The sequence below is a fragment of the Haemorhous mexicanus genome, chromosome 2, assembly GCF_027477595.1.
Source record: "Haemorhous mexicanus isolate bHaeMex1 chromosome 2, bHaeMex1.pri, whole genome shotgun sequence".
Lineage (NCBI taxonomy): Eukaryota > Metazoa > Chordata > Aves > Passeriformes > Fringillidae > Haemorhous > Haemorhous mexicanus.
The window spans coordinates 1,057,712-1,083,082 of NC_082342.1; the positions used below are offsets into that span (position 1 = coordinate 1,057,712).

The 25,371-nt window shown below is 49.9% G+C and overlaps 1 protein-coding gene across 2 annotated transcripts in view; it reads left to right on the plus strand.

Moving 5' to 3' along the window:
• HUNK (hormonally up-regulated Neu-associated kinase) overlaps nt 1-18,374 on the plus strand; it is a 49,347-nt gene extending 30,973 nt beyond the window's left edge. The window contains exons 4-10 of one of the 2 annotated variants that reach the window (XM_059871152.1): nt 1,280-1,415; nt 1,643-1,770; nt 4,908-5,043; nt 9,808-9,976; nt 10,501-10,584; nt 14,426-14,606; nt 16,728-18,374. In XM_059871152.1, the coding sequence (XP_059727135.1) occupies nt 1,280-1,415; nt 1,643-1,770; nt 4,908-5,043; nt 9,808-9,976; nt 10,501-10,584; nt 14,426-14,606; nt 16,728-17,371 (1,478 nt within the window). In that variant the 3' untranslated portion in view covers nt 17,372-18,374. The remainder of the gene's footprint in view (nt 1-1,279; nt 1,416-1,642; nt 1,771-4,907; nt 5,044-9,807; nt 9,977-10,500; nt 10,585-14,425; nt 14,607-16,727) is intronic. The other variant, XM_059871160.1, reaches the window with a different exon arrangement.
• The last annotated feature ends 6,997 nt before the right edge of the window (nt 18,375-25,371 follow it).

Here is a 25,371-nt window from a genome sequence, read left to right on the forward strand (position 1 = left end):
GTGGAAGCCCCAGGGATGCTTCAGCAGTGCCCAGAGATAATTGTTTTCCATCAGAGGCAAATTCTCCCTTCAGTTTTGACAGTGGTCTCCAGGAAAACCCCTCTTGGGCTGTGAAAGCTGGGATTCCTGTCCCCCTGTGCCTGCCTGGCCCTCAGGGATGCAGGGATCCAGGTGCAGGGAGGCAGTGCAAAGCACTGTTGCCACCATTTAGGCACTTCCAGTCGCTGTGATCATTGCTTTTTTTGGGTAAGCATTTCTGTGTCCTTGCCTGGTTTGGTGGGGGAATGAGGCTCATGTGTCTGCCCTGCTTCTAATCCCTCGGGGAACTCCTCAAATTTCAGCCAAATTTGATTTTCAGCAGGGTTAGGAAAGCTAAAAGGACAGGCCAGCACTGCCAGCCCAGTGCAAATAAGTGTGCAGGTAAGGAAAAGAGCCACAAACCACTGGCTGAGAGAGGATATTGAGGAGCTAATCAGATGTCAGTGGTGGCTTTCAGAGGTTCATAGAATGTTCTGAGTTGGAGAGGACCACAAGGACCCACGAATCCAGCTCTCAATAAATGGGATTTGTTGTTCCCTGAGCCTGCAGCCACAGCAGTGCTGGAGCAGAAAATTTGGGAGCACCCTTGGGAAGCTACAGCCCCTGCTGCTGAGAGGCTCCCTCTGGTCTCCAGTGCCAGCCTTAGCCACCCCCTCCTTTTTATTGCCACAAAAGAGCATCAGATACACCCAGGGATGCAATAATTCACGGCAGAATTCAGGGAGAGAGCAGCCAAATCAAGACATTTCCCCTTCCTGCTCCGAGATCTCCATGTGTTATCCCAGAGCTGAACCCTCTGTGCTTGGGCATCACCTCAGCAGCCCCAGAGTTTTCCCCCTGCTGGCTCATTTCCACTCAGATTCTGAAGGAATCCCCCTGACCCTTGTCCCCTGCCAGCATCCTGCAGCCTGAGGTGGCTCAGGGCCTGGGACAAGCTCAGCTCTGGTTGTTGCCACCCAGCTGCCAGTGAAATGGAGCTGCTCTGTGCAGGAAATGGAAAACTGGGCATGTTCTGAGGCTCCTCTCATTGTTTGTGGGAGCCTCTGGTTACTCAGCACCTCGTGGAAGCAAATTACATCAAATTTCTGCATGTGGATGAGTTGGTTTTTTTTTCTCCTCGGGGAGTTCATTGCTTTAGGGGGAGAGAGAGAAAAAAAAAAAGTTCTTTCTTTTTAACTTGTGCTCTAGCCCAGTTTGACTGTGTCTCTCTTTCATAACTGTGTCTCTGTGCCTTTCACAGACTTTGGATTGAGCAACTGCGCAGGGATTTTGGGTTATTCTGATCCCTTCAGCACCCAGTGTGGGAGCCCAGCATATGCAGCCCCTGAACTTCTGGCAAGGAAGAAGTACGGGCCCAAAATAGACGTCTGGTCCATGTGAGTTCCTTCTTGGCTTCCTGATTGCCACTGCCAAGAGCAGGGGCATCTCCAGCTGCACCAGGGGGCTCAGGGTCCCCTCCAGCCTGGCCTGGAATGCTCTCAGAGATGGGGGCATCAGCCCTGGAACAGCTGTCAGGCGTTAAAGATGAACTGCAGACTCTCAAACACAAATCTCCCCTTGTTCCTGACCATTTTGGTGTCTCCTCCTGCCTGTTCTCTTTCAGTGGGGTGAACATGTATGCCATGCTGACTGGAACACTGCCCTTCACCGTGGAGCCCTTCAGCCTGAGAGCCTTGTACCAAAAGATGGTGGACAAGGAGATGAACCCCTTTCCCACCCAGCTCTCCTCAGGTAAAGCTGTTCCACGGGGCTGGGGCTCCTCAGTCATGCTGCTGACCTCTGGTGCTAATTGGGAAAAGCTCTTTGGGTTTTTTTTTTTTTCCATTTTGGCCTCTGCAAGACCTGCAGGAGTTGAAGTAGCAGAATTCCTTTTGCTTTGGCTCCTGGGGAAGCACCAAGTTGTGCTGAATAGGGGAGGAGGAGCAAACCTGTGGAATTCTGTGGGACTGCTTTTGCAGAGCAGTCGGTCAGTTTTGCACATCCAGAAGATTCTAGGTGGATGAACAGATTATTCTGGAGCAGCAGATTCCTGGGCATTGTCATGACTGGGGGTTGAGTGACAAACTGCCTCAAGTAACCTCACATTTCTTATGGAATAATGACACGCACTCAGGAAGTTATTTTGGGACAGCCACCTGGGATAACCCCTGTGTGCTCACAAAATGCAAAACAGTTGATGTATTAGTATTAGAAATATTAATTCCTGCTTCAGAGCCACGTCACTAGGCAACAGCATCACTTTCCAGCTCGCAGCAAGGCCGCTGTCAGCATTTGGAACAAGCTGGGGTTTATTTTTTTCATGCCAAATCTGTTGTCCATGGAGAGCTTCTGCCTCCTTCCCTGGCAGCCTGTTTGCAAAGGGCTTCTGATGGAATTAAAAGATCCCAAATACAAAAAGGAAGTCCCTGGGAGATGAGTCACGAGGTGAACTCTCCAAGCAGAGATTCAGGGTTCCACCTCCCACCCCCTACAAGGCCAGACCCTGAGCAGCCAAAAAGATAACATTGCTTTTTAGCAGGCTTGGTTTTGCTGGTTCACCCATCCCACCATTTAAGTGGAATCAGATTTTCTCCATTTCCAGCATCTGTAGCTGCCCAGGGAAGGGTTTTGTTCATCCTGTGAGAGCTCCAGCAGCCTGGACTTGCAGAGGTGATGGCAAATGAGCGGGGTAGATTTAAAGCTGTTAACCTTGGCCCAGAAGGTAGCCATCAGTCCCTGAGCCCAGCCAAGGGCCTTGTGAGCCCAGAGCCATGGCACAGTGTGATGTAAGGTGACATTTCCTCCTGCCACGTTTGCCTCTGGGTCACTGGGCAGCAGCTCTGCTCTGGGAGTTGTGGTGCTTGTGACCTTCTTGGGCTTAGGGACCTTTTATATTTCAGTCTAATTTCTGTAAATTCACCTACAAAGCTGAGAATTTCCACAGTAAAAATTGTCACTCTTACATGCCCAGCAGGTTGTCTTTCAGTATTTAATTTCCTGGTTAGTGAGCACACAGCCCCACCATGCCTCTTATCAGGAAAACCCTTTCATTTGTGTGACCCACGACCCTGGCTGACCATGAGCACCCAGAGCAACCTGTGCAGCAAAACAGGGACATTTTGGAGCTGCTGTTTGATTTTCCCACTGGGGAAGCTCTGTTTCTCATGAAGCCTCTTGAACAACAGCTCTCTGGTTATTGATTCTAGCTGAGCAGAGGTCAGGTGCTCAGGCAGTGGGTGCTCACCTTGCATATATTCATTTTCCTTCGTGTTTTCTCCCTGGGGAAATCATTTTGCTGTCCCCAGCTGTGTGGCTTAGCTCTGGGAGCTTCCAGGAGGGAATCTTCATCCCAAAATTGGTCTCTCCCAGTCTGAATCTTGTTGATCTGTGGCACTTCACAAGCTTCATTTAATTAGCTGGCCTTTTGGCAAGGGTGGGGGGTGGAGAAGCAGGATTTTTTTTAAGGAGATTTTGGGTGATTTGGAGACCAGGCATGGTGGTGATGAAGGAGGGAGTGTGGCTTTGGGGAGAGGGATTTTTGTGGCTCAGAGCCAATGGGATTGGAAACCAGTGTGAGGTTTTTAACACAGACACTGGAGCAGGAGGGGATTCAATGGGAGAACAAGGGTTTGTTGTTTGCTGGGATGGGGGGGAAGAAAGGGCACACCAGGCACACAGACAGCAGCTTCCAGCAAGTTTGGGAATTTGGATGTAGGCTCTTCCTGCTGCTCATGGCTGCTCCAGGATAATAACAAAACTGCTGGAGAGTAAGTAAAGCATCTCCCTTAAATCAGTGGTTTGTGAAGAGAAGGATTAGAAAAAAACCAGCCTGACTGGTAAATACAGAGTAAGAAGCCTCTCTTACACATCTGAGCTTCTGGACACAGAGTTTCTCCAGCTGAAACCTGATTTTTGCAGGCTGTTGTACATTGAGGTTGCTCAGGTTGCTGGGTGTTGTCACTTGTTGGGTCTAACCCTGATTAATTTAGGGAGAAACCCTCCCTTCCTCATCCTCCACCCTCCCCATCCCACTGTGGTGGCACCAACAGGAGTTCCATTCTCCTTAAATTGCCCCTAGGAGCAGTGAAATGTAGCCTTGATAATCTGAGGAGCAGAAGCCAGACCTGGTTGAAACAGAGTTTATTTTCAGCTCAGAGGGGCACTTCTTGTGAGGTTTCAGGGAGATCACTTGATTTCATTGCTCCTAATCATGTAAGAAGCACATGGCTTAAAAATTGAGGGGTTTTGCAGGAAGCTCAGGAGGAGTGGTTCAATGTCATTGGAAGTTGAAGGTTCAGGAGAACAAAGCAAAGCCTGTTAATTTTGCTGTACTCTTTTTAATTTGGCTAAAACCTTCTGCAGCTGATTGTAGGTGGGATGGGAGCCAGAGAATTTATCCTTGTCATGTCAAGGGGAGCCAAATTTGCTGTGTCTTCCTTCCCAGGTCTGCACCCCCTCCCTCCCCTCCACTCTCCCCTGGTCCATCTCCTTCTGCCTCAATCCAGTGATCTGTCTCTGACCCAGCTCCAGCCTCTTGCCCTGATTTGGGAATTAAATGAATTAAATGTTGGCTCACCTGCTGTTAAACTTCAAATGAGCTCTGAGCCAAAAAAGTGCTTTTTCTGCTCTCCTTTGTACATAAAATAAATGCATTAAATAATGTGTATAACTCATTGTGACTGTCAATCATTGTTTGTTCCAGTTACTAATCCCTTATCAGTTCTTCCATTTTCTCAAGGACATGGGAGCTTGCAGTAAGGAAATTGTTCCTTTTTCGTGTGCTCTGGCTCAGGCTGCACACCTGCATTAACTCATCTCCTGTGCCAGCCCTAGAGCAGATGACAGAGCTGAGTTTTGATTTTTGGGGTTTTCCCTCGATCTCTTCACAGCTGCCATAAACTTCCTGCGCTCTCTGCTGGAGCCAGACCCTGCCAAGAGACCAAACATCCAGCAGGCCCTGGCAAACAGATGGCTCAATGAGAACTACCCTGGAAGGGCACCACCCAACGTCACCTATCCAAACAGGTACGGCAGGGAGGGGAGGGGATGGGAGGAGAAAACCTGCCAGCATGGCCCTGTGTTCCAGTTCCACTCGTGTCACACATCCTAGGAACTGTGAATCCACCCTAAAGCTGATGGAGATTGGCCCTGGGATGCCTGAAATGGCCAAGAGCAAGACCTTGAAGGGGAAGCTGCAGTGTTTGCAGGGTGGGCTGAGATGCAGATATTCTGATTAATTTGCTGCAGGCCTGGGCATGGGGAGGTGTGACAGGCAGTTCTGATGGCTCATGAAGGCTGAGCTACAGCAGAGGCTGGACAGAGCTAAAGAGTAAAGTAGGGATTTGTTAAAAGGATCTCCTCCATGGATCCACCTTGGGCAGCACCAGAGCCCAGCCAGGGCTGCACCCAAGATGAACCAAAATGGTCCCAAAAATGCATGACCAGTCACAGGGTCTCTCCCTGGGATCAGCTCTGCTCCATTTGCACCTTGCAGTTCATTGTCCCAGCCCAGCTTTAGCCCAGGCACTCCCACCCTGCTTGTTTTTCTCTCTCCAGCCCACAGGGTTTGTGCTCCTGGGCTGGGATTTGGCTCATTTGTCCTTGGTGCCCAGCTGGAGCAGGAATTGTTTTGTCTCCCTGCTCTGTGCACAGAGCTCACCATCCCCTGATGTGAACCCAGACCCACACACTAAAGCAGCACAGAATGTGAAAAATAGAAAAGCTAAACCTGAGGCCTCATGATCTCCTCTTCATTGGTCAGTAAAAGCCAAGCTGCTTCTCCAGGAGAGCCTCTGCCTGTTTGTGAGGTGCTGTGGGTTAGGGGAATTTGCAAACCATGGTGAGAAAGGTCAGAGTCTGATGGTGTTGAACAACTGCACCCTGCTGAATACATGACTAAAAGCAGGCAGAGAGCAAATCTCATGGGCAGTCAAAAATCCACCCAGGGAAAAGGAAAGAGGGGAAGGTACTTGTGGTCCAGTTTGGTTATAAATAACCTTGCTGGACTTGGAGCATTGGCAGTGCAGAGTTGCAGTCAGTGGAGGGAAATAAGGGCACTTTTTACATAAGGGTTCATCTGACTTCTCTCTGGTTCTGCCTGAGGATGGCTTTGTGCCCTGGAGATCCAAGTTCCTCTCCAGTGACTGTAAATGAAGCCTCAGGCAGCTCACTTGGAATTACATGTCTGGATTTGATCAGACAAAAGCTCCTTCCTGTATCAGAGCCCTCCAGCTGTGTCTCACACAGCACCCAGGACCTGCAGGATTCCCTGGCTGGCAGGCCAAGCAGCACTGAGGCAAAGACAGCCACCTAAAGCCTGATGGTGGTGCTTGAAACCTGATAGTGCTGCAGAATTTCTGCCCTAACCTGGCTGAGAGGGGAGTCCCTGAGTGAGGAACACAATAATTCCCCTCCTTCAGCTGCCAGGACCCAGATGTGGGGCCTTGGCAGGGGCTGCAGTGCCCTGATTTAGCAGCAGAGGTGGCACTTTGGGGTGCTGCTTCATGGAGAACCCTGGGACTGGGGCATTCCTTGAGCTGAGGAGAAGAGCAGCTCCAAAAAGGCAGATGGAAGATGGATGGATGGATGGATGGATGGATGGATGGATGGATGGATGGATGGATGATGGATGGATGGATGATGGATGGATGGATGGATGGATGGATGGATGGATGGATGATGGATGGATGGATGGATGGATGGATGGATGGATGGAGGGATGGATGGATGGATGGATGGATGGATGGATGGATGGATGATGGATGGATGGATGGATGGATGGATGGATGGATGATGGATGGATGGATGGATGGATGGATGGATGGATGATGGATGGATGGATGATGGATGGATGGATGGATGGATGGATGGATGATGGATGGATGGATGGATGGATGGATGGATGGATGGATGATGGATGGATGGATGGATGGATGGATGGATGATGGAGGGATGGATGGATGGATGATGGATGAATGGATGGATGGATGGATGGATGGATGGAGGGATGGATGGATGGATGATGGATGGATGGATGGATGGATGGATGATGGATGGATGGATGGATGGATGGATGGATGATGGATGGATGGATGGATGGATGGATGGATGGAGGGATGGATGGATGGATGATGGATGGATGGATGGATGGATGGATGGATGATGGATGGATGGATGATGGATGGATGGAGGGATGGAGGGATGGATGGAGGGATGGATGGATGGATGGATGGATGGATGGATGATGGGTGGGTGGATGGATGGATGGATGGATGGATGGATGGATACAGGGATGGAGGGATGGATGGATGGATGGATGGATGGATGATGGATGGATGATGGATGGATGGATGATGGATGGATGGATGGATGGATGGAGGGATGGATGGATGATGGATGGATGATGGATGGATGGATGATGGATGGATGGAGGGATGGAAGGATGGATGATGGATGGATGGATGATGGATGGATGGATGGATGGATGGATGGATGGATGGAGGGATGGATGATGGATGGATGGATGGAGGGATGGATGGATGGATGGATGGATGGATGTCAAGCAGCTTGGATGCCTAGGGATATCACTGGATCCATCCCCAGAAATGTGGGCCTGCTGCCTGTAATGCCCAGGCTATAAAGGTGGCCCCTGTGATGAATTGTTTCCCAAGGGATGAGAACAGGCAGAGCCATTCTCTGAATATCACTCCTCTCCAAATTTGGGGGACATGTGAAGCTGTACAGAATAAAAGCCTTTTAAGAGATTCTTTCTCCCATTTTTTAAAGATAAACTACTTTTGTTTCATTAGTTGATATCCCATGCTTGACCTACCTAGACTTTATCATACAGGGAAATAAATCTGCAAAGTTTTAAATTTTTTAAAGGTGTGGCTTGGCTCCTTTTGAGCTTGTCTCAGAAAGTACCACTGGAGTCAGCTTCCATGGAATTTCTCCAGTTTTTCCTTAGTGTGCAGATATGGATAAGGTGTGATGAAATGGTGTGTGAAAAGCCCACTGCTGAATTTGCAAAGGATTAATTCCTCTCTTAATCAGCACAGAAGGAGCTGAGTGATGTTCTTGCAGTGCCCTTCCACTACTCTGGGGGTAACTCCCATCATTCCCAAGAGAGGAGCGTGGCAGGAAGGCAAGAGTGTGGAGATAAGGTGGGAGAACAGCAGAAACTGCATTTTCAGGAGAATATTTTCCCAGGCTTTTTATAAGCTTGCTTTTGTTGAAGAGATTCCCTGAAGGCAAGCAAAAATTTCCCATTTTGCTGAGCACTTCAAGTCGAAATTGCTTGAATTTCTTTTGCTGCCCAGATGTCTCAACGTGCAGTGGCCAAGATAAGTTTTGCTTTTGAACCTGTGAAAAAAAGACCCCAACCCCAGGCATTCCTTAGGGGCAGAACGAGTGTTCATAGGCACAGGGAACAAAGGGAATGAGTTATTTGAGATTTCCACGCTGTGTTTGACATCTTGTCTCAGTCCTGTCCATCAGAGCCCGGACAGGAGTGGGAAAAGTGGGGAGGGATCCCTTGGGAGGGGGAATCTTGCAAAATAAGCACCCTCTGATATTAGGCTTGGTATTAGGAGTGAGGAATATCCTCTAGAAACAGCTGGAACCCAGCATTTCTCTGGAGATGGCTGGGAGCTGATGGGTACCTCTGGGAAGCTGGCCAGCCCATTTAGAAGTCTAAATAGGAGCAGAGTTCTTTGGAAAAATCTGGTTTTAACTCAGGCTGAGCCAATGCTTTGGCATTTCCACAAGACCTCTGTTCTGCTTTTCTTGCCTTGGCTGAGGCTGTTCCAGACTTTAGAGAGGAGAGAGACATAAACATGGCTGGTGCTTGTGGCAGCAGGGAAACAGCAGAGTTGCATTCTGAGCTGCAGGAACAATCCTGTGCATCCCTTTCTCCAGCAGAAATTCCCTGGCTAATTAGGGCAGGGACACTGTGTAGCAGGTAAGGAAGGAGGTGAGGCTCAGATCAGTGCTGTTTGATTATGAGAAAAGGGCTTTTCAGAGAGCCAGATTTTACCTCTTTGCCTTCAAAACCAGCTCATCTTCACGATTTTCAGTGCTCAGGTGCAGGGGAACAAATGGCCTGAGCATCATCACGGTGCCATTTCCCATCAGGGATGGACAGAGTGGTCAGAATTCTGTTCATTCAGCCTCCTGCAGCTCCTGTGCTCCCAGGTATCTGTCCTTGCCCTGCCTGGCTTTCCTGGGTCAAAACATTTGCCCTCAGGTCAAGCACAGTGTTCTCCTGGGGGTTGGAGGCTGTCAGCACAGAAAGTCTCAATAATCAGGGTTGTTCTCAGTAACCAGGGTTCAGTAGGGCTCAAAGGGTTCAGTAGGGTTCAAAGTCTGAATAACCAGGGTTGTTCTCAGTAACCAGGGTTCAATAGGGTTCAAAGGGTTCAGTAGGGTTCAAAGTCTCAATAACCAGGGTTGTTCTCAATAACCAGGGTTCAGTAGGGCTTAAAGGGTTCAGTAGGGTTCAAAGTCTCAATAACCAGGGTGATTCTCAGTAACCAGGGTTCAGTAGGGCTCAAAGGGTTCAGTAGGGTTCAAAGTCTCAATAACCAGGGTGATTCTCAGTAACCAGGGTTCAATAGGGTTCAAAGGGTTCAATAACCAGGAAATTCTCAGCAGCCAGGGTTCCAGCACCTGCCTGCTCCTGGGAGTAGGGAACTAGTCACCCCCAATTACTGAGCCCCTGGGGCCTCCTCTTGGGTGTTCTGCCACGGAGAGGACAGCCCAAAAACCCTGCTGTGCCTCTCCCCTGTGCAGGATTCACCTGGAGGACCTGAGCCAGAGCGTGCTGCTGCACATGACTGAGAAGCTGGGCTACAAGAACAGCGATGTGATCAACACCGTGCTCTCCAACAGGGCCAGCCACACCCTGGCCATCTACTTCCTGCTCAACAAGAAGCTGGAGCGCTACCTGGCCAGCCTCAGGGTGAGCCAGCTGCCTCCTGCCACTGCTGGGGGAGGAGGGGACAAAAAGGCAGCAGGTGGCCTGGCTTGGTGGCATTTGGTCTCACAGGATTACAGCGCATCCCAAGGACCGTGCATTGGGAAGTGCTGTGCCCCCGTGCTGGGTTAGTTGTGCTGCTTGGAACACCAGTAATACAGTTTAGTCAGTCAGGACATCAGGAAGAAGCTTAAGAGCTCTTAAATTTCTTTAGGTTTGTAGTGAAAAGTCAGCTGAAAGTTTTGCCTGATGGAATCTCCCTGAGCACGGCTCAGGCCTTCCAGTCTGACAACAGCATCTCAGTTTTTTCTCTTCCCTCAGTCCTTTTCACATTAGTGATGATGCCCCCAATGATATTTAAGATGTAATGGACCAAATCCATCATCTCTGTGAGCTGATGCTCCTCCACTGAATGCCAGGAGTGGGTGCAGTCCATTAAGCAGTAATTAAACCCCAGTGTTCTCTAGTTATCTGACATATTTTACTTTTCTGTGCTTTTCTCTCTGCAGAAGGCTGAAGGCCAGGACAGTGTTTGCCACAAGAACCAGCTATACCAGCTAGAAAAATACAAGGCCAATAAAGACTCCTATGAGGTAAAGCTCAGCAAAGCTTGCTGCAGTGCTTTGAAAGCAGATTGCATTTGGGCATCCTTGGTGATTGTGATTAAAGTGATGGGATTGTGGGCCTGTGGAGGAAAGAAACACCCGTGGTCTTGCCTGTGCAGGACAAATAACAAGTAACCCCCAAGAGAGGAATTAGAAAGGTGACTTCAGGGTTTTAAAGAAATGAAATGGTTTTAACTCTCTGTTTAGCAAAATGATGCGAACACAGGGGGCATCCATAGTTTCATTTTGGGGTGCAAAGATAAAACTGAGTGTTCTAGAGGCTCTGAGCCCTGGGACCTTGGTGCTGCAGGACAGAGAGCTGGGTGACAGCCAGGGTGACCCTCCTGGTGTCCTGGGCCAACCCTGCCTTGGCTGCCAGGAGCAGTGAGGCTGGATTAGCACAAAGTCAATTTTCCCTGCTCCTTAGCAGAAGGGATGTGGGATCAGCCCTCTGCATCATGAAGGAACTCCCCTGGGCAGACAAAAGATTTAACCTTTTGCTCTGTTGCTGTCCAGTCTTCTTGCCTGCAAGCAGAGAAGGTATTTTGTATTAAATCCTGGCTGGATTTTTCTTCCCTGGCTGATTCTCTGCCAAGCACTAAAATTACAGGAGTAATGTGAGCTGTGCAAGTCTTCCCTGCCAGCACAAAGAGCAGCATTCTTGGGGAGGCTGCCTGTTCCAAAAGCTGCTCCTCAGCCCTGGATTGATTATCTAATTGCAGGGGCAGATTTGTGTCGTGGCTGGTTTTGTTTATTATAAAGGCTGCCTGCAAGACAAGCTGAACTGCAAGCCAGATGGAAATATCAGGGCAAAGTACTTACTCATTTCTTGAATAAATCAAAACCTTCTTGCTTGGAATGGACCGGCAGTGGGCAGACTCGATGAATGTGACATTTCACAAAGCTCTCACAACTTCCTCAAGCTGTTCCCTGGAAACAGGGGCAGGAACTGGGAGCTGAAGGCTTCAGATCCTGCCTGGAGCATCCTGGCAGGGGCTGGAGATGGGCTCTGAGGTCCCTTTCACCCCGTCCTCTGGTTCCACAAGGTTTTCTGTCACTTGAGCTGTGCTCACGGGAGGAATTGGGAGCCACTGGTCCCTAGGGAGCCGAGCTGCAGGTTGCCATGGGGATGGGAGAGGGAGGGATGGTCAGCTCCAGCTTCAGCAGAATTTCCCCCACCTCTCTCCAGCCAAGGGAAATAAGGACTGGGCTTCAGGACGGGCTGCCAGCAGGGCCACAGGGCAGTGGTCATGTCCTGCCCCTCTTCTCCAGCAGGTCTCCTGCTGCAGGGTGGGCAGAGGCAGGCAGGCAGCAGTCTGGGCTGTCTCCATCTCTTTATTTGTGGAAGGGGTCTCAGGATGAATGGCTGTCCCTCCAGGGGAGCTCAGAGGGCTCAGAGGTGGAATTTGCAATTTTTAACAGCTGCTGTCCTTGTCCTGTCACAGTGTCAGACGTGGCCAAGGCAAACACCCTTTATCTGCCTTTCAGATCCATTGCTGGGACTCAGAGTAGGTTGGAGGGTCAAGGTCAGGACAGGAAATAGCAGAGGATGATGTAATTCCCAACCTATTCAAGCCCAGCATACTTCTATAACTTCTGTAACTCCCCTGAATGAAATCTTCCTTCCCTTTCCAAATACAAGTGAGTGGCACCTTGGGATTCAGGTCCTGAGCCTCTCACAAGCCCGGTGATTAAGGAGCAAACGTTAGCACTTTCAGAAACACCCCAAGACCATTTGCAGTGCTCATCCAGTGTGAAGTAATTAATTGGCAGCCCCGGATATGTGAATTTCCTTTGCCAGGGGTGCTTTAATTGTGTGGAGAGGCTTTGCTGCTGTGGCTGAGAGAATGTGCCAGCAGGGTGAGGGCGAAGGCAGGAGCACTTGGCAGGTGAGGAGCTGCAGCTTGGCTCGTGCACCATCAGGCTAAAAATACTGCAGCCCTGGGATGTCCAGAGGCTGCAGCAGCCAGCCACACATCCCTCCTCACCTACCCAAAAGAGCTGGTAGCTCCTGGCAGTCTGGATTGGCTCCTGAGGGTTTCATAGAGTCACCACTCAGTCTCATCCTCAGCAGCACCTGCACAAAAAGCTCCCTGGGAGAGGCTGGTCTCTGCTGAAGACTCAGCAGCAGAGTTTCAGAGCTGTGGGAGGAGAAGCAGAGTGGTGGGCTCAGGATCAGCTGCACACCTTCCCCTGGCTGCTGGGGCAGGTGATGTAGTGATTACCAATAATAACAATAATAATAATAATAATAATAAACCCACAGCATTGTTAGCAGTGTTCTCCCTGCTGCTGCCTTTGCTGGTGTTGCCACTTCACCCTCACCAGGAGAGAAGTGCCTGATCCACACTGTGGCTCCAAGCAGCACGGTGTGGATGGGCACCTCCAAAGGTGGGCAGAGGTGGAGAGCTCCACCAGGGGCTCCTTGGGGGCTGTGGAAGGGTCAGCCAGCTGCAGCTAGCCAGAGAGAGAGGAATTGCAGGGGATAAGGGATGGAGGGGGGCAAAAACCACATGCACGAAGGGAGGCTCCTCCAGTGAGGAGGGTCTCAGGTTCTTCTTCTCCCGAGTCAACCATGTTGGTGTTAAAACTAAAATCTTTGGTTTATGAGTCACTGAAGGTCTTCTTTCCAACTCTGCAACTTCTGAAAGGCTGATGAGGCCAGCAGTGCCCAGACATGGTCTGTGCAGGGAGCCAGGCTCCATCTGAGCTGGGAATGTTCACAATGAGTCCAGATTTTTGCCTCTTCAGTGTTTGTCTTGCTTCCAGAGCTGTTTAGTGGTCCAGGAGAATCCAACTTGGCTTCTGCATCTTTCTTTTCCTCTCTCACGTGTTTTTGTACACTTTACTTTGAGAGTTTTCACAGACCCCACGTCAGTGAGCTTGCAAAAGAAAATCAAGAGTGGCAATGCATAATTACCAGACAAAACAGGCAGGAAGGAACTTTCCTTCACTTCTTAAAAAAGACTTGTACTTGCACTGACCTTTTAATCAGATGCAGCAAAACATGTTGCTTAAATAAGAACTGTGACCACAAAAACAACCCCAAACCAACCAAAATATTTCTTTTAATGTGAAATAAGGCTTTGGGCTCCCCTAGAAATCAGTGGCAGGTAAAGGGTGTTAAGCAGTTTGCTGAATCCAGCGACTGAAAGAAGATGCAGTGACTTTTCCCTGTAAAACAGTGCTTTGAAAATTGGCTTCCTCTTCAGAGTCCTGCTCCCAGGGTCTGTTTTTCCTCTGTCATCACTGGAGATCAAACCTATCTTCTTCTTGCAATCCCACCTTCAGCTGCCTTCCCCATCACAGCCAGGAGTTATGGCTCAGGGAAGGGATGGCTCAATAATTTTCTCCCCCCCCCGTGTCTTGTGCAGTTGCAGGGCTGCTGTAAAAGGGTAAAAGCAAGGGCTGTGTTCCTCCAGATCTTGTCTGGACAGAACAGAAATGACTCAAAGGCTTTAAACACCTTTAAAACTTTGCAGCTCACCTTTTCAAATCTCAGAGGGAGTGGAGTAAAGAGAAATCAAAGGGTTTTTTTGGTGCTTCAGGTATGGAGGAGCACAAGCCTTCATCTGCTTTCTCCAAGAGGAAAGCTTTCCTTTTCCTTTATTTTTCCAAGACCAGCTTTCACACTGCCTGAATGTCAGAGCAGATGGGAGCCATGAAATCATGGCAAACTGATCAGAGGAAAATGAGACATGGAGGATTTAGTTACTCTGAGATAAGTTCCTTGTAGATACGTGGTGATTAACCCACCTTGTAGGTCTGGGGGTCACTGCAACTTCCCTTGAGTAAACCAAATTGTTCTTGTTTGTTTTACAACCTAAAGGACAAAAAACTCAAAGAGCAAGAAAAGAAAGGGGAGATCCTTCACCGTCAGCTCCCAAAGAAAACTGAGAAAAGTCCAGTTTCATATAGACAGCCTTCTTCCTGTCTTATCTCACAGATCCAGAACACCAAGGCTCTGCTGAAGGACCGGAAAGTCGCCAAGGCCGGGGGTCCGGACAAAGGTCAGTGGGAGAAAGGCCGTGGTGGGTCTGTGTGTGCAGTGGTGGTTTTGAGCCTGTCCTGTGGGCTGGGGTGCTTTTGAGCCTGTCCCATCCTGTGTGGTGATTTTCAGCCTGTCCTGTCCTGCGTGGTGTAAGTTTGTGAGTAAAAACTCCGGGTTTGCCTTCCCTGTCGCTCCGGGGGTGGTGTGGGAAAGAAGCCTGGATAATGTCAGCACACGTGGAGTGAAATGCCCTGAGGAATCCATGGTGGTGCTCAGCACTCAGGAGCCTTCCCTCTCTGTGTTTGACAGAATTCCTGCAGTGCTTTAAAATGCAGCTTCTTCCCCTGTTTACACGTCCTCACATGAAATCCTCCAGGCTCACGCTGCTGTTTTGAAAGCATCACCACCCACCCCAGATCAGTGAGGAGCCAGAGCTGGTAGCCAAGCTCCTTCCTACCAGCCCCTGTGTTTTCCTCAGAGGGGGCTAAGGAGAATCCTTGACCTCCCTGAGGAGGGATGGGAAGGGGGCAGCCTCAAGGAAAGGCAGGTGGGACTGCCAGCCTCAGCATCAGCAAAAAGAGGGGGGAATGATGGAAAGGAAAAGGTGTGACAGCCAGAGGAGAGCACAGCATTAATCACAAAGGGCAGCCTGAGAGGGCTGGGTGAGAACTGCTGGCAGAGAAGGGAGTGGAGGAAAAGGGGAGTGAGCAGGGGAAATGGGGTGTGGGCAATGCACACCTGGATGGGAGGCACTGAGGAGCAGGGAGGTGATGTAGCCTCTGCTAGATAGGGAGCTAAATGAGGGGAGATGCAGTGATGGAAAACATTCACTATGGTGTCAGGGGGTTATTCACAGTGGTGGCTTGTGATGCTTTCATGCTCATTGTCGTGACTTGATCATTTATCATTTGTTGTGATCAGAGTGAGAAAAAATTGTCCAAGTCGTGTTTGTCAGGCAGCACAGGAACCTGTACTGCAGGGTGGCAGGAGTCCAGAAAGCTGGTCAGGAATGGGACAGAGTTCCTTTAAAAAAATTTAAAAAAAAAATTTTAAATGCCCATTTTTGCTCAGATTTGCTGTCCCTTTTGGGAGGCAGGCACAGGGGGAAGAAAATCTAGTTCATTTTTTTTCCCTCGTTATGTTTCTCCCTGCTTTTTTGTTCTGAAACCTGAAAATTATGCATCTCTCAGCTAAAGCATTTCTCTGCTTATGGAGAATATATTTTGACACATCTTAAATAATTTTGGCCAGTTTTAGAAAGAAACTGGTGAGAATGAACTTCTTTCTACTTTTCCCTTCACAAGAAATACACGTGAGATTTGTGGCTGGGACCTGAGTGCTGGCAGAGCCAAATTATTTCAGATCCTTTTTAGATGATTTGACACCCAGGGAACTGATGGAATAGCTACCAGTTAATTCAATTAGGGGGGCCTGGCAGTCGGGTTCCTTGGACAGCTTTCCTTCAAGGCAGCAAAACGTGCTTGCTCGTGATTAGCTTGGCATGAGGCAGTGCCAGCGTTCTGTAGGAGCTGAGCAGATCTTCTCCACGGGCTGTTTTGTTTGACTGGGCCAAATCCTGCAAAGATTTTGTGCCATTTCTTTTCAGCCCTTGCTGGAGGAAGATTCTTGCTGAAGTTGATGCAGCAAATCTGTTCCAACTGTAACAGCCTGTGCTGGCCAGTGCTGCTACTCCATTTTTACATGTGTGAAACCAGGGACAGATTTTGTTCCAAAATGCAAGGAGAGCCTTCAGGGATTAATTCACTGTGCTCCCCTCTGTCTCTAGGTGTGTCAGGGAATACAGGCCCAGCAAGAGCCACACAAAGTGGCACTGAGAAGGGAGACACGTGAGATTCCTCAGTGTGTGTGTGGTGGTGTGGGTATAATTAATACAAACAGCTGGAGACATCTGTGCTTTTCCTCCTCAAGTCCCTGTCTCAGTTTAAGCACTTTTCCTGCCTGTGAGGAAGAGGGCAGATAAATTACCTGGGAAACAATGGTGTTAGTGTTGAGGGTGAGGGAGTTGGGTTGTGAGTGCATCCCAGACTGTTTGTTGCAGCTGGAACATCCCCAGGTTCCTGTGGCTGTGGGCAGTGCTGGTAACTGCAGTGTGCTCTTCTGCTTCCTTCTCCCATTGCAGACTCCAGCGGCGGCGTGAGCCCTTTCCACGAGCCCCTGGCACCCAGGACAGGCTGTGTGACCTCCAGCTCCCTGGAATACCTGGAGGTGCAGCAGCCTCCCCCCAGGACCCCCCGGCTCCTCAAGAGGCAGGAGTCTCCGCAGCCGGAGCCGTCCCGCATCGGCGGCCGGCCCAGGGACTCCCCTCTCATCCTCAACATCGTGCACTCCTTCGAGTCTGTTGACAGGGAGGACCAAATAGACCAGGTTTCCCCCTCTCACCAGTACAGGATTTTAGGCTCTCCAATGAATTTCCCTTACAAAAGCTCCAGTGAAAGGACACTGTCGCCGCTCTTTCCCCCGGGGAGCGCGTCCCCCGTCCACCCCACCCAGGTCTCTTTCACCTATGAAGAGAAAGCGTACCAGGCAAAGGAGGAGGCAGTGTCCCCCACCCAGCTGGTCCCCAGCAACCCCCTGGGCAGCCCAAACTGTGTGAAAAGCAGGGGCAGGTTCCCCATGATGGGAATCGGACAGATGCTGAGGAAGAGGAACCAGAGCATGCAGTTGGCGAGCGAAAAGCCCCTGGAAGCCAGGATGCCTCAGCTGCAGCAGATGAGCCCCACACAGATTTCCTTCAACACAGAGGCTGTCAGCGGCCAGTGTTAGCCTGACATCCTGGGATTTGCACTGCTCTTCTCTGGGATCTAACCTTTTTCCCCTTTAAGCAAGAAGGGAAAGCCACAGGCACGTTGCTGTCACCCCACGGCGGTGCAGCGCAGGAAGTCGGAGGTTTGCTTGCAAGGAAGGCACTGTCCTACATATTACAGTTGAAAGGAAAGGGCTCTGCTTGTGCCGTTAAGAAATATTCACATTTGGCATCTGACTGTACAGTAAAACACCCTGCAAGAGCTGCGTGGATCTGCGTTTTCACTGCTCTCACCTGGGTGGAAGAACCACGAGGGTTTGGCTCCTCCAGGGCATCAGTGCCTGGCCAGGATTTGTGCTGAGACTGTCCCTGCTCCACCTGCCTGTGCCACACAGCCCGTGGTGCTGCTGCAGGCATTGCTCCTGGGCCAGGAGAGGGGGGAAATGCCAGCACTCTGTCCAAAGTGAGCTTGCTGACAAGCCCTGCCCGGAAGATGAAGGTGGTAGAAGCTTGAGTAAAGACACGAGTGGTCTAGCTCAGAAAAAGTGGGAATATTGGAATTCAAGGCAGATTTTACTGTTAATTACATAAAGTAGGTAATGACACAATCTTTTTTTTTTTCATGAAGAAAACTGTGATTTAATCATGTCACAAGAAACATGATTATTTAAAAACAGGTGACATCATGTGGAAATTCGCTGCATTAGCCCCTGTTACACCAAGGCAGCATTGGACATACCTGAAGGCTTCTCTGAGGCTGCAGTGAATTAAAAAGACTAATAAAGGACACATGAGCCTGTACCAAGTCCATTTTATACTCCAAGATTGGTAATGTAGTGGTTACCAAAAACTGGGTATTGTTATGAGCAGTGGAGATTGACTTTCTTAAAAGACACCATGTTCTGTACAGCAGTCTTGTTTTTCTAAGTAAATGATCCATCTGAGAGGTTGGCAACATCTTTTTGGTTCTGTTTCTGTCTTCAAACCATTTCCTATAAATTAGAAGGTTTAGCCAAAGACAAAGACTTCTTTTTTTTCTTGTCTGTACCACCCCTGTGTACGTGTTTGTGTGTTCAGAGCATCTCAGCAAGGCTTGTTCCAGCCTGGTTCTGCTGCCACCACTGAATGGCATTCCAAAACCCAGGGAGCAGAGGTGGTGTCTTCTTGTCCTTGGAAGATGGGATTGTGCCACTGGTTGGAATCCAGGCCCTGTTTTCATCCATATTTTTACAAACCATTTCATTGCCCTGTTGGTGTCCGTGCAGGTGCTGAGGGTTACCCCTGTTTGGGAAGTTTTCCTTCCAGTTCCACGAGCAGGATATTCAGAGAATAGGTCAGGAGGGGCATAGCTGAGCCTTTGTACAGGCCTGACACCAAAATCTGCAGGAAAAAATGGACATGAATCCAATACTGGCAGAGAACTGGGCTGCTCAGTGCTGGCAAAACCAGCAGAGTGATGCCCAGAGCACCCATCTCATTCCTGCAGGTGGGACCTTCCCCTCAGCACTGGGCTTTGGCCCTGGAGAGTCCAGGAGCATCTTGGACCCTTCAGTGGGGTGAGGAGTCCCACCTCTGAGGGAGCTGTGTAAAATAATACACATGAAAACCCCAAGATGAGGAGAAAAGACAGCCCTGAAATAGCTTTACCCATTTTCAGATCATTCTGTTTGTGGAGTGCACCTGTTCATCCCAAGGGGGGCCATTTTAACTCCTTCATTTATAAATGTCAGAGCATCTTCATTCTCTTCATGCTAAGAACACGTTTGTGCTGCCAAGTCAGTGGGCAGGGACCACTGAAAAATCAGGGATCACTGAAATCAGGGATCACTGAAACCAGGGATCACTGAAACCCCCCTTTGTGTTCATCAGACTCACATACCCAAGCAGATGGCAGATGCCAACTTGAATTGCAAACTCAGGTTTATTTGGAACCCAATAAAAGGTTGGGGGAGGCAGGAAAGAGACATGTTTTGTTTGGGTTTTTTTATTTTTTCATTTGTGGAAACACAGGAAATATGTGTAAGAGTCAGAATGACAACAAATGTGAAGTATTTTATTATATTTATAGAGAATATATGAGTGCTACACTGCTAAAACATAACCATGTATTCAGCATAGTCAGTAGCTATGTACAGTCCAACTGCAGTGGCCACAGAAGGGGCCTACTGAATTTCACAGTGGAAATTCCAGGGGGGAAAAGCTGTATTTGGGATCATGATTAAATATATGTACTTTTGGAACAAGATTGCCACAGACTGCTGACTTTGTTTGCCAGGTCGCTGCACAGCAAAGATAAAAACTCAGCACAAAAACCACAAGGGTGGGGCTTGGAGCAACCTGGGCTAGTGGAAGGGTGAGATCTTTTTTTGGTGTTTGCCTCAGTCTTGGCACCAAACCTGTCGTGAATGTGTTTGACAGCTGAAAATGCACCTGGCACTTCAGGCTGGGTGTTGGGAAAAGAGCAGTTCTGAGCTTTGGAATGGAAGCACCTCTGTGGAGCCTTTCTGAGCTGCTGTGAAGCACTGGCAGGAGGGTTTTGCAAACTGGCTGATCACTGGGCAGCAGTTCAGGAGCCGGAGTGGTAAAAGTGGTTTTGTTCAGGCTCCTCTGCCTGGAAAAACAGGTGTTGGATTTATTCCGTGAGAAGGAGCAGAAACCAGCAGCTGTTGCTGAAGGTGTTGCTCTTTGTGCTTCTCCTGTAAATGAGCTGCTAATTACTGAAAACCTTCCCTGCTTGTAGCACCCCAAGCTCACACTGGCCATGCTTATGCAGAAGTGAGCAGAAAATCCAGGGGCACTGCTGCTGTGTGCAGGAGTTGGGGTTTTGCCTGTCTCTTCCCTGATTTTTCCATCCTCTTTGTGGCCACAAATGGTCAGTTTTCTCTTGTATCCCCCCTCCACACGGCTTCCTTGGAGCTTCACAGAGCTCCTCAATATTTGATCCCAAAGGAAGCTGTCATAGAACAACTGAGGCACGGGCAATCAGAACAAAGGGCCTCTGGATAGAGCCTGGAGTGGTTTGGAGGCTGCAGGAGCATCTCTGCTTCTCCCTGCCAGGTGAGAAGAAAATAAGATGCTTATTGAGTAAGGATGAGGTGCTAAGCTAGTTTTAAAACTAAAAGAAATATGATATTTAATAATATTTGTATGAAGAGCATTCTTCTACCTGTACAAGGGGAAAAAACTCAATTCCTTGTGTCTCTTACAAGCAGAAAGGACAAAATCCAGAACAAAGAAAGGTCACCAGAGGCTTTATTTCCAGATAAAATGAGGTTTTCCTCTCCCATCTCTGCTGCTCCCAGACAATTTGCCATGTGTGGACTTGGAATCATGTTTCCTGTGCATCCCAGTGAGCTGATTGGAGTTTCCTCTACCTAGTCACCACCCCTCATAAACCTGGAGAATGTCTGATTTCACACTCCCTTTGGTCAAAAGCAGCCAGGAGGGCTCAGACATTTCTTCAGGAGGCTGAGGGATGCTGGAGTGGGATCTGTGACCCAGGCATGACCTTTCCTGACAGCTGATGAACAGAAACCCAAGGCTTTTCATTTGGTTTAAACACAAAGGGAGATCTCAGTTGTGAAAGAACTGATCTGCAGAGGCTCTGCCTCAAAGTTCCTGGCCCCAGAGACAGGAGATTCAGTTTTTCCAGTGTCCTGGGAGAAGGAGGACACAGCAGGCTTGTGCAAAGGTGTCACTGCAGCTGCCAGGGACGGGGCCTCGCTCTGTCAGCACACGGTGACAGAAGTGTCACAGGGCACCAGCTCTCCTGGCCAGGAAGGCTCCCAAGCAAATCTGAGAGGTTTCAATCTGCTGTTGACATTTCTGGAGCCTCAGGGCTCTGTTGGAAGTGGCAGTGCAGCTGGGCTGGATGAAAAGAGCGGGATGCTTGTGCAGGGAAAGGGCTTCAGGATGTGAGGCTGGGGAAAACCAAGAGTGTGAGAGCCCAATGTAGGTAAAATGGCACCTGGTGCTTTTCCCCAGACTGAAAGTAGTCCCGTGCTAACCTTTCCCCTCCCTAAATGAGTGGAATGATGCTGTTGGGAGCACGCCTCACCCCTTCCAGCAGCTGTGTTTGGGGTTTCTCTGCTGAACCAGCACTGCTAGCAGCACTTGCTGTGCAATGTTCACTTTCAGGGCTGCTGCAACATCTGAGGGATGGAAAGGAGCTGCCAGGGAGGCTCTCTGCCAGGCAGGGCTGTCAGGAGAGAGCCCTCTAGAATCCCAGGTGCACAGGTGCTGTCCCTGAGGGCTTGGATGCCTGTGTGAGCAGGAGAGGCTGGCCCCCACAGCATTCCTTGGGGAGCTGCTCAGTGCAGCTCACAGCCCAAAGTGCATGGTGGGCAGGTGGTTCAGTGTGTTCTAGCAGGGAATTCCTGGGAAAGGGGCGTGGGCAGTGGCTGCTGCCCCAGTGAACATCTGCAGAAATGTCTGGTGCCTTACAGGACAGTGTGTCAGCACAGCCCTCTTCCAGCACTCCATTCCAGTGTTTCACTTCAGGGGAGGGGAGGATGTGCTGGGCTCGTGGTCTGGGCTACTGGGACTGTCTGGCCTGTGGTCCAGGCTGGGAGCCCTGCCATGGGGACCTGAGGTGACAATGGCCCTGCAGGGAGCTGTGCTTTCCAGTGATTGCCCTGCCTTTGATGGACCCCCTGAGCCAAGGCTTTTCACACAGTGCAGGATTTTCCATGAGGTTATAACCCCATATTAGCATGAGGGATGGGAGACCCTTCAAAAGTCCAAATGCAGCCATTCCTCTGACAAACAGCCCTTGATTCCCACCATGGCAGGGACCTGCTCAGTGTCAGAGGGACTTCCCTGCCTCAGGAAGTCCCAGCTGCAACCCCACTGTTAGCAGGGAGGGAAGAACCTCCCTTTACCTTCAGACACTGCACACCAGAGTGGAAAAATCTCCTTCCAAGAAGCCTCTGAGCCCAGCTGGGGCTTGCAGCAGTCTCCATAGTGATTAATTGCATCTCTGCAGGCAGGGCAGCGTGGCCTGGGCTGCAGGAGCAGGAATAAGCCAGGCAGAGACAGAAGCTGAGCCGGGCAGAGCTGCCCTGTGCTCCCACAGCCCCTCCTGGCCTGTGCAAGGTGTTCAGGGGCTGGGGCAGAGATGGAGAAGTCCCTGCCACCCAAACAGGTGCTTCCATGGAAAATGGGACTTTCCTGCCACCGGAGCTGATCCACATGCAGGGCTGAGGATGAAAATCCTGCAGGTGTTTGCTGGTGCCTGTGCTGAGCAAGCCTTGCAGGACCCAGGGATGTGGCACCCATGAGCCCTCTCAGGGCCTGTGCTGGGGGATGCCTGGGGACCTGCATCCCGAGGGGCTGATTTGGGGCTGCTCAACATTACAGGGAAGGCAGGGTGTCAGGAAACAAACTCCTTCTTCATTTCTGTCCTTGCTGGGAGAGCCTGACGCTGTGTGCTCACCAATTCCTTCTCTTCCCAGCCCACCCTTTGCTCAGAAGATTTCCCAGTGCTTGAATTGTGGTTGCCAAGAGAGCAGCTCGTGTTGACAGGATCATCTTTATTGAGTTACCTGCAACTCCCTTTGAATGAAGACACCAAACCCCGAGTCAGTGCAAGGCTGAGAACCTGACTGCTTATTTATTTATTTCCCTGTCCCTCCCAGGCTGAGGATGGGATTACACAGCAATTAGGGAAGGTCACACTCACCTCTTCAAAGGGCTGCTGACACCTCAGGAACAATTCTTACTGGGCTTTCACACTGCCCATCCTCAAATCCTTTCAGGCACGGTAAATAAAACCTGAAAAGGCAACTTCTTAAAGCCGTTGTGGTTTGTACTTTGAGCTGGGGTGATGAGGGACAAGAAAGGCAAACTGCTGGCAATTACCCGAGTCACAGTGTCACACTCTGCCCCCTGTCCCAGGCAGCACCATGGTGACAGCCCTGCTCAGGCCCAGGTACTGATCTGAAACATGAGATGGCTCTGGGGGGGTTCTCATCTTTGAAAGAAAAAGTAATTGATGCCTTGGAGTGGCTGCTGTGCCTTCAGAAACTGAGAGAGCTGCCGACTGACGGTGCAGTGTTATTTAATAACCAGTCATGTAACCCGAGGGTTGCAGCCATGAATTCATGTATTTTAATAGACACGAATCTCATTGCTCCCTAAGAGCTCAAAATCCTTGTGCACAACTTCCCTGTATTTCTTCCAGCAAGGAGCCTTCCCAAAGCAGCTGTGCTTGAGCAGAGGGCTTAGACAAAAAATAAGTATTAGGGATGGCTTGTCTTGGATAAGGCAGGACAATGCTTCTGCTATCCTCATATTTCCCTTTGATCCTCTCTCCAAGTAGAGGCTGATGCTGGATTTAGTGGTTTAGGTTGGTCTGTGCACCACTTGAGGGTGGAAGGACTGCTCCTGTCACATGTCTAAAGGCACCACAGGACTTGGCAGGACTCCTGATCTCCAGTGGCTGGTGACATTCATGTACGTGCAACTTTGTCCTTAAAAACTGTGGCATCTGCAAAATTGTACAAAGCTTCCTGATTGCTGCTCTCCCCCCTGCAATTTGTGCACATCTGAAAGATAGTTGTACTCCTGGGGTTGCATGAAGCTTCTCTTTTGAAGTTCAGAACTTCTGCCGGGATGCTTTAGCTAAGAGAAGCAAATTTTGCTTGCTGTGATGGTGAGAGGTACAAGGGGGCAGTGAAAGGGGGCAGGAGGGCTCCGGGCGTGGCAGATGAGCTTGTCTGGAGCAGGGACATGAAGGGAAGAGCAGCCACAGGTTGTAAAACCTCTTGCAATGAAAAGCAGGTTGCTAGAGAGCCAAAATCCCAGAGAAACCCCTTGGACAGGCTGCTCTGTTGCTAGGTGATGGATCTGTTATCATGCTAATGACAGTGAAGGATGATACTGCTACCAATAAAACATCTTTCATCTGAGAATCACCAAGGGTTTTCCAGACAGCAAGGCTGTAATATTCCCATTTACTAGAGGCACAGACAGAGATGAATTGATTTGCCAAAGGTCACAGACGGATTTCAGAATAAGGAATTGCCCTATTTGAGTTTTATTAGGCTGGGGATTGCCATCAACCCTTTCTTTGCCATCAATCCTTTCCTCTCCCCTCATCCATCACCCCCACATCCCTTTCTCTTGAGGGGACATGCTCCTGCCTTGTTTGTCACTCTTGTCCTGCTCAGATTACAGGATCCCCTGGCCCTCGAGCGTGGCTGAGCAGGGGGTGTGGAGGGCAGAGCAATTGCATGGACCAAGCTCAGATGTTTTGGTGCTGCATGAACAAGAAGAAAACAACCATTTCTCCTTGTGAAAATCCAAGGGGCTCCTCAGGGACAGTGCTGTGACTGTCACAGTGCTGTGACTTTGGGTGAAGGGCTTTGAGGTTTCCCCCCTCAGACCCTCACCCCCAGCCCATGAGAGGCCAAGAGGCATGTGAGGAGAAATGCAAACTCTCCTAACCCCCCCAAAAACATCTCTCCCTGAGTGTCTGCAGGGCTCTTCCCAGTACTGGGAGTTCTCAGGTGTGAATCAGTGCAGCCATGAGTCAGGCATCACTTTTTGTTAGAGATCGTGAGGGAAACACAGGCGAGCCTGAATTCTGGCACTTGGAGGAAAATAACCATTTGATTTCAGCTGAAAGACCAGCATTTCCATGCTGATGAGGAGCAGCCTGCATTCCTCCATGAGCTGCTGTGGTCTGGGAGAGGAGCAGGGTGGGAGCACAGGGAATGCCTGCAGGAGAGGTTTTATGGAGTCATCCTTGCCTGGGATCAGAGCTGGTGCTGGACGTGTGTCCCACCAGGTGCTGGGTATGTGTCCCACCAAGTCCTGGATGTGTGTCCCACCAAGTCCTGGATGTGTGTCCCACCAGGTGCTGGATGTGTGTCCCACCAGGTTCTGGATGTGTGTCCCACCAGGTGCTGGATGTGTGTCCCACCAAGTCCTGGATGTGTGTCCCACCAAATCCTAGATGTGTGTCCCACCAAATCCTAGATGTGTGTCCCACCAGGTGCTGGGTGTGTGTCCCACCAAG